Source organism: Suncus etruscus, chromosome 1 (genome assembly GCF_024139225.1).
Source record: "Suncus etruscus isolate mSunEtr1 chromosome 1, mSunEtr1.pri.cur, whole genome shotgun sequence".
NCBI lineage: Eukaryota > Metazoa > Chordata > Mammalia > Eulipotyphla > Soricidae > Suncus > Suncus etruscus.
Genome location: NC_064848.1, coordinates 186,060,501 through 186,069,160, shown reverse-complemented (window position 1 = coordinate 186,069,160; position 8,660 = coordinate 186,060,501). Strand labels below are relative to the sequence as shown.

Sequence of the window (8,660 nt, the reverse complement as noted above, 5' to 3'; positions counted from 1 at the left end):
TTTGGGATAGTTTGGGGCCACACCCAGCAATGCTCAGGGATCAGTCTTGGTTAGGGCTCTGGGGACCAGATGGGGTACCAGACAAGCGACCTACCTGCTGTAGTATCTATTCAGCACACTCTGGAGCTTTTTCTTTTCTTTCTTTTTTGTTTTTGGGTCACACCCAGCAGCGCCAGTTCCTCCTGGCTCTACGCTCGGAAATCGCTCCTGGCAGGCTCGGGGACCATATGGGATGCCGGGATTTGAACCACCGTCTTTCTACATGCAAGGCAAACTCATTACCCCCATGCTATCTCTCCAGTCCCTGGAGCTTTTTCTTTGATATTGTTTTGTTTGGGCCACACCTGGCTTTGCATGTAGGAATCATTTCTGGTGGTGCTCAAGGGACCATATGGGATGCTGGTGACTGAAGTCAGGTCGAAGGAGTGCAAGGCAAGCTCCTTATTATCTCTCTGGCCCTTTGGAGTTTTCTCATACCTCATTTCAGAGAAAGAGGAGTCAGCATCCACTCTAACCCTTTTTTCTTGGGGGTGGGTGGGAGGTAGAGCAGGTAGAGGACAGCGCTGACTGCCCTCTACTGTAGACAAAAGATATTGCAATGGCTGGACCGGTGGGCGTCCCTCAAGTTCTGGGCTGCTGACTGTTGTGAGGAAGCTGCTGTCTTTTCTTTCCCACTGACAGAGACATGAAAATTCAGAGTAGAAGGGGCCGGAGAGATAGGACAGTGGTAGGCCGTTTGCCTTGCATGCGATCGACTCAGGAGGGACCCGGTTTGATTCCCAGCATCCCATATGGTCCCCCAGCCTGCCAGGGTTGATTTCTGAGTGCAGAGCCAGGAGTAGCCTCTTAGTGTGGCCCAACAACCAATCAATCAATTAATCAATAAATAATGTTTTTTAAAAAAAGAAATTTAGAATAGCAGGTATTTCACCGCTGTCACCCCCAGACCAACACATCTTAAAACAAAGCTCCTGGGAGCCGGAGAGATAGCATGGAAAATAAAACGTTTGCCTTGCATGCACAAGGTTGGTTCGAATCCTGGCATCCCATATGGTCCCCCAAGCTTGCCAGGAGTGATTTATGAGCGTAGAGCCAGGAGTAACCCCTGAGCGCTGCCGAGTGTGACCCAAAATTCAAAAACAACAACAACAAAAACAAAAACAAGAAAAACAAAGCTCCGTGACTCCAGGTATCTTGCAGCTGCAGAATTGCACTAACCCAAACTGGATTGTTTTGTTGGTGGTGGTGGTTTTTGGCCACTCAGGTGCAATGCTCAGGGTTTAGTTCTTTAGTCCTGATTTCATGCTGAGGGGTCAGTTCTGGAGAAGCTCAAAAGATCCCTATGTAGTATGGGATATGCACGTTGCTGTATGCAAGGCAAATGCTTTACTTGCAGCACTGTCTTCCAGTTCTCTCTCTCTCTTTTATTTTTTTTAGTGTAGCAAGGTTGTTTGTTTTTATTTTTTTAATTGGGAGGGTGTCATACCCTCTAGTGCTCAGGGGTTACTCCTGGCTCTGAATTCAGTAATCAGTCTTGGTGGGCTCAGAAATCACATGAGACACTGGGGATACGTGGGTCGGACTCATGCATGGACTCTTACTCTAGTCTTGAAGCAAAGTAGTTTTTATTGAACAAAACTTACTTTGAAAACTGTGAGAGAGGGGATGGAGCAATAGCACAGTGGGTAGGACATTTGCCTTGCATGTGGTCAACCCATGTTTGATTCTCGGCATCCTACATGGCCCCTCAAGTCTGCCAGGAGTGATTTCTGAGTGCAGAGCCAGGAGTGCCCAACTCCTGAGCACACTGGGTGTGGCCCCCAAACAAACAAACAAGAACAAAACATGTGAGAAAAAATAAAGAAGGGAAGTACATATTTAAGAGACAACACAGGCTTCTTTAGAATGGAAGTAGCAAGCAAAGTAACAAGCAAATGAGATAAATGTTCAAGGGAGAACACAGCTTGTAGAGCAAACCCAAATCCCTGCTATTTTTAAGGGATTTCACTGCCCACTCAGCTATATTCCCCAGCATTTGATTCAAGAAAGGGGAGGAAGGGAAAGCTAAAGGGAGAAAAATCCTTCTATTGGGAAGATAGTATTGAATTTTCTTTCTTCTTTCTTCTTCCTTCCTTCCTTCCTTCCTTCCTTCCTTCCTTCCTTCCTTCCTTCCTTCCTTCCTTCCTTCCTTCCTTCCTTCTTTCTTTCTTTCTTTCTTTCTTTCTTTCTTTCTTTCTTTCTTTCTTTCTTTCTTTCTTTCTTTCTTTCGGTTTTTGGGCCACACCCGGCGGTGCTCAGGGGTTACTCCTGGCTGTCTGCTCAGAAATAGCTCCTGGCAGGCACGGGGGACCATATGGGACACCGGGATTCGAACCAACCACCTTTGGTCCTTGATCGGCTGCTTGCAAGGCAAACGCCGCTGTGCTATCTCTCTGGGCCCGATAGTATTGAATTTTCAATAAAGACCCTAAACTCAGATTTGGGAGACTGGTAACATATATATTCTATACATGCTAGCCAATATTATGGATAGTTTTTTTGTTTGTTTTTTGGGCCACACCCGATGACACTCAGGAGGTTACTCCTGACTATGAGCTCAGAAATCGCTCCTGGCTTGGGAGACCATATGGGATGCCAGTGATGGAACCCATGTCCGTCCTGGGTCAGCCACATACAAGGCAAATGCCCCACTGCTGTGCTATTGCTCTGGCCCCTATATATATATATATATATATATATATATATATATATATATATATATATATATATACATACCTGGCAATACTTAGAACTTATTCATGATTCTGTACTCATGGGTCACTCCTGGTGGACTTGGGGGACCATATGGAGTACTAGGGATCAAACCTGCATTGGTTGCATGCCAAGAAAGGGCCTTAGCCGCTGTATTATCATGCGCTTCTGTTGTAGTGCTTGGTTGCTACTCCCAGCTCCATGCTCACAGAGGGTCTTTTCTGGCTGGTGCTCTGAGTACCATGTGGATGCGAGCTGGAACCCAGGTCTGAGGGTCCAGCATGTGTGCTCTGCTTAGTGAGCAATCTCCCAGGCCCAGATTTTGTACACCGGAAGGAAAAAGGGTCTGCGTTGTTATATAAGACTCATTCATTTATTCATAAGAAACATTTCTCTATGTCCCTCTTTGTGTCCATACTATACTAAACATAGGAATGCAAATGTGATCAGGATTACAGAGGAGAAAGGAGCTTCCCAAGCCATTCTTGAAGTTGGGCCCTAAACACCTGTCCAGACATCTCAGCTGAGCAGGGGCTGGAGCAGAAGAGGGCTGAAGAAAAGAAACCTTGCAATGAGAACTTAGGGCAAGGGGACCAGCACAGCCCCACAGAAAGCTCAGCTGGGAAAGATCATTCTTCGGGGTGGTGTGTGTGTGTGTGTGTGTGTGTGTGTGTGTGTGTGTGTGTGTGTGTGTGTGAGAGAGAGAGAGAGAGAGAGAATGAATATAGAAATATATTCATATAGAATATAGAAATGATGGGATCCCAGGATTTCTCGTCATGACAACTGTTCCTAAGACATCTGCAGAAGATGAGTTGTTTAGTAAATTTAGTTTTACTATTTTGGGGGTGGGGATTGGGCCATACCTGGCAGTGCTCAGGGGTTATTCCTGGCTCTGTACTCAGGAATCACTCCTGGTGGTGCTTGGGGGACCAGATGGGATTCTGGGGGATCAAACTCAAGTTAGCCATGTGTCAGGCAAGTGCCTTAAGTGCTGTACTCTCTCCAATCTCATACTATAAAAATGATACCTGAAAGTATAGTCTTACTCTCTCCAATCTCCATTTATTTTTCCTTTGATGTTTGGAATCACACCTGGTGGTGCTCAGATCTCAGGCTCTGTGCTCAGGGATCACTTCTGATAGGGTTCAGGGGACCATATAAGGACCATGGAATCAGACCTGGGTCTGCCCCATGCAAGGCAAACACTCCTTAATCCCTGTACGACGTCCCCAGCCCTAAGAGTTGAATTTTGAGCAACAGAACAACATATACCTAATGCCTCAAATCTTAACCTCACTCCCAGACTTTACCTCTGATTTCTATGAAAGCAACGTGGGAGAGATGTAACCTTCCTTATTTTCTCAAAAGCCACTGGCCCACATGCAGGAAAAGAAAGCTTCCGCTATCACCACCAGGATGCAAGCTGCTCTTTATATTTCTGGGGAGGGAAGGCAGCCATGTTCCAGTAAATTGATTCTTATCAGAAAGGAAATATTTCTGGGATTTGCTCACTCATTCACAAACATTTAGTGAGCACCTACTATGTAAGTCTGGGTACTGTCCTGGCCAGAAGGGATGCAGTGTATTAAAAAATGAGGTGCTTATCAATTCATGATTAGATCAATGAGAATGAGTGGAAGAGAGAGAGATAGATAGATAGAGAGAGAGAGAGAATTCTCAAACTTTTATATAACTACAAGACTGCAGCTGATAAAGGAAAACAAGGGACCTGTGCATGTCCTTTGTGTACAAGCTTTTTAATTAAGAGTTTCATGTTTGTTTTATGCTCCCTACAGGAGACAGGAGTAAGGGTCGCAGTCTATTCCCTCTGGCCTCAAGCCATTTAGGCAGCTAAACCTCGGAGGGCAGAATCTTAGGATTTGAGGGGTTAGAGTCAGCACCAGACAGTTTGGTCAAGAGGCCAATTCGAAACTGAAGCAACTGCTGAAAAAACAAAGCATCTTTTACTCCACGTAGGTGTACTACTCCTTTCATCCTCAAATTAGTTTTTTTCCCCCCTAGGATTGTCTTGCCTGCCGTAACATCGAATTCCTCCCCATTCAACGCACACTTAAGAAAACAAAACCCAGCGTTTTCCCTCCCAGTAAATAGTGTCAATGCTGTTATCCCTCAGCCCTACTCCGCCTCTCTTCCCTTCTCCCTACACCTCTGTTCTGTTCTCAGAACCCAAGTGAATCTACATCTATTTTTTTGGGGGGTGGGGGGGAGCCCCGCTTGTGTGCCAGGCACTGTTAATGAAGGAACCGGGTAAAATGGTAACGAATAATCTCCGCCCGCAAGGGATGTTTCCTGCTGGAGCAAACTTGCAAAGTCCCATCGCCTGTGCCTTTTATTTTAAATGTGGTTAGAGGGGCATTGTTTTGCTGGTAGGGGTGTGTGTGTGTGTGTGTGTGTGTGTGTGTTTAGGGTCACACCCAGTGGATGCTCAGCGGCTGGCTACTACGAACTAGATAATAGCTTGGACGTCATTTCTGCGGGTCCTCGGATGAAAGAACCATGGGGGGCCGCGGGGGCATCCAACAACCCCAGATCCCAGGCAAACCAACACAACCCAGCCCAGCCAGCGGAGCTCCGGCCGCAGCTTTCGGAACCAGCTCCTTAGATAGACTGATAGCTCCCCGGGGGTCCGATGATGCTCTGCGTGCATCATCTCCGACACGAAGATTCCGTGGAGTCCCACGGGGAGCCTCTTCCCTCGCGTGGGGTTCCCGAGCCGAAAATCAGCGGGGGCTTGGAATCTGGGGAGGGGGTCGGCCCATCCCATCCCACCCCCGATCGGCCGGCCACGTGCAGGGAGGAGCGCCCCCTTCCCCGTCCCTCCCCGGGAGTCCGGGCTCCCTCCCACGCGCGTCCGCGATCGCGCCGGGTCCACGTGTGTGTGTCGATGTGCGGAATGGGGCCGGGGGCGTGGCCGTGCGGGGGCGTGGCCACAAAGGGGCGTGGTTTGTCGATGTCACGGGCCCGGCGGGCCAATGAGCGGCGGGCTCGCGGCCCGGGCGCTGGTATTGGGGCAGCGAGGGGGCAGTTCTCTCGAACGCGGTCTCCGGGAGCCAGCGGGGAAGAAAGGAGCCGAGCGGGCGGGCGGAAGGAAGGGAAGGCAAGGGAAGGCGGGCGCCCTCCCCGCCGCCGCCGCCACCGCTGCCTGGGCCCGGGCCACCGGGTACCGGGCCCCGGGGGTGGGGGATCCGAGCCTTCCCGCCTCTCGCGGGCCGCCGGCCGCCCCGCTTTTGTTCCCCGGGCCTCGTCCGGAGCGCACCGCTCCGGGCTCCCGAGAAGGCGGCGGCTGCACAGCGCGATCGAGATCGCGCGCCGGGCCGAGCTCGGGACCCCGGAGTCCGGCGAGATCCAGCAGCGTCAGGACGGCCGGCCCGAGCTCCGCGGGCCGGGGAGACTCGCCTCGCCTCCCCGTCGACGGGGGGCGATGTTCCCCACGCCCGCGGAGCCTTCTTCGGGCACCCTCCCGGGCATCTCGCCGCCGCTGGGGCCCGGACCCCCATCGGGGCCACCCGGGCCGGCCGGGCCATGGAGACTCTGTGCCCCGCGCTGCCGCCGCCGTCGCCTCTCGCGGTGCCGGCGTCCCCCCGAAGGTCGCCTTGCTCCCCGGCCCCTCGGAAGAAGCCGCCGCCGCCTCTGTCGCAGCCGCCGCGTCGGGGGCCGACGCAGGAGTTCTTCTCCCCGCTGTGCCTGCGCGCCCTGGCCTTCTGCGCCCTCGCCCAGCCCCGCGCGTCCTCTCTGGGCCCGGGCTCCGGGGAGCCGGCGACGACGCGGGCCCCGTTGCTGCTAGGCCCGCGCGCACCGCGGTGCACCGGAGCCTGGGCCCCAGAGGGCACCAAGCGGCCCGGCTCGCCCGCCGGACGGGAGGCGGACGCCGCAGTGTGCCCGACCCGCGAGGAGGACGAGGACGCGGACGCGGACGCGGAGCAGCAGCAGGAGGAAGAGGAGGTGGAAGACGGAGGCGGTGGCCCGCCTTGGGGTGACCCTCGCGGCCGCTGCAGCCCTCGGGAGCCTCCCAACGGTTCCGACCCATTTGCGGATCCAGACTCAGCGCCCGATCCAGCCGCAGCCGCCGGCCCGCCTCTGGAGCCCAGCGCCCGGCCACCTGCGGGCTGCTCCTCCGACCCCTTGGAGGAAGGCAGCGCCCCGGAGCCCCCCGCTCCCTCCCAGTCCCCGACGACGGCCGCGCCCGGCGAGCCCCGCCAGCAACACTTCGACCGCCTGATCCGCCGCTCCAAACTTTGGTGCTACGCGAAGGGCTTCGCGCTCGACACCCCCGCCGTGCGCCGCGGGTCCGAGCGGACACCCGCCTCCTCCAAGGGGCCGGCCCGGGGCGCCCCGAAGAAGCGACGGCGGCGCCCCCCGACGCCCCCTCCTCGCCCCCGCTGCGCCCAGCCCCGCCGCCCGGCCCCGACGCTGCCCACCGCCAGCACCTTCAGCCTCCTGGATTGCTTCCCCTGCCCCGCCGCGCTGGTGGTGGCCGACGACGGGGACCTGGGGCCCGCCTCGTCGCTGCGCCTCCCGCCGGGGATCGCCAAGCCCCCGCCCGCCCACCCGCTGTGGAGGTGGCAGATCGGGGGTCCCGCCGTGCCCGAGCCCCCCGGCCTCAAATTCTGGGGCATCCACTGGGACGAACGCTGAGCCGAGCCGAGCTGCACCGCGCAACGCGCCGAGCCTGGCCGATGTTGGAAAAGTTGGGGCCTCGCGGCTGAAAGGGGCCATCACCCCCTAAGAGAGCGCCTGGGCTCTTACCTCTGGCCTGCTTCATGGGGCTGTGGTTTGAAACGGTGATGGTCATGCACCTCACTGGCTGGAGTGACTGACACCCCAGAAGAGAACCAACCGACCCCTGGAGCCCGAAGATAAGGCTTAAGAGATTCCAGGGCTCCCTCTGTCTCCAGCTTCGGATCTCTGCGGGCTGGGCCTGCGCCCCTGCTGCCTGATACGGGGGAGGTGGAGGAGGAGGGAGGCTAGCACTCCAAGAGATGGAGCTAGGTGATGGACAAACCGGTTGTTTCTTGGTGCCAGCCTAGGGGGGTGGGTGGGGGTGGGGAGGTGATTGGCAGCTCCCTGGGGGTGTCCCCCCCATCCCCCCCACTTTTAACCCTTCAGTCCCCTGCGTTGTTTGGGGACTAGGAGCAAAGGGACGGTGCCCCCTCTCCTCTAGTCCTGTTCCTAGTGTGTCTCCCCCCCACCCCCAAGTCAGAGGACCCTCAGTTGGTGAGATCTTTCAGTCCCCAGCCTTTCCCTTTTTTTGTCAAGGTTTCCGAGTTTCTTCAGTTTTCTGTTTGCTTTCAGTTTATATGGCAAGGCCTCGGGTGGTAAAAGCGGAGACTCCCCCCCACAAGTCAGTCCCCACCCCCTGTTTATGGTTTTTCTTAGCTTGAGGGCAGGAGTTGGGATACCAGCCTCCCTCCCGATGTGTGGACCTGACCTGGGGGACCGACTGGAGGTCTTCCCAGGGCAAGTAATGGAAGGTGGGAGAAATCAATAACATCCGACCAAACAAGTTGCCTTTGGTGGCCTCTGCCGACTTAGGACTTAGGGTGGGAGAGCCAGGCCTGGGTCCCTTCTCCTCCTTAAAGGGCAACGGTTTTGTGGAGGGGTTAATGGAAGGGCCAGGAGGCGGGAAGGGGAGCTGGAGAGCGGCTGGGAGCCTGGGCCCAGATACCTTCGGCTCCCCCCACCCCCTTCCAGCAGGCATTTCTGGAGTTGTCAGGGACCTGATGGATCCGCTTGGGGCAGGGCCAGGGGATTAGTTCGGAGGTCAGAGGTTCTGTTTTCTAGGGGGGGGAGGGGAAAGAGAGGCCGGACCACGCCCTCTGAACCCCCTTTGTGAGTGTGGCCTGCTCCCATTTCCCACACAGGTGAGATTTGGGGAGGTGGCTCTT

General features: G+C 55.2%; 1 protein-coding gene across 1 annotated transcript; it reads left to right on the top strand.

Moving 5' to 3' along the window:
• Positions 1-6,297: 6,297 nt before the first annotated feature.
• On the top strand, positions 6,298-7,410 carry EPOP (elongin BC and polycomb repressive complex 2 associated protein). The gene has a single exon (XM_049766618.1). The coding sequence runs from the start codon at positions 6,298-6,300 to the stop codon at positions 7,408-7,410; it is 1,113 nt and encodes a 370-aa protein (XP_049622575.1).
• The last annotated feature ends 1,250 nt before the right edge of the window (positions 7,411-8,660 follow it).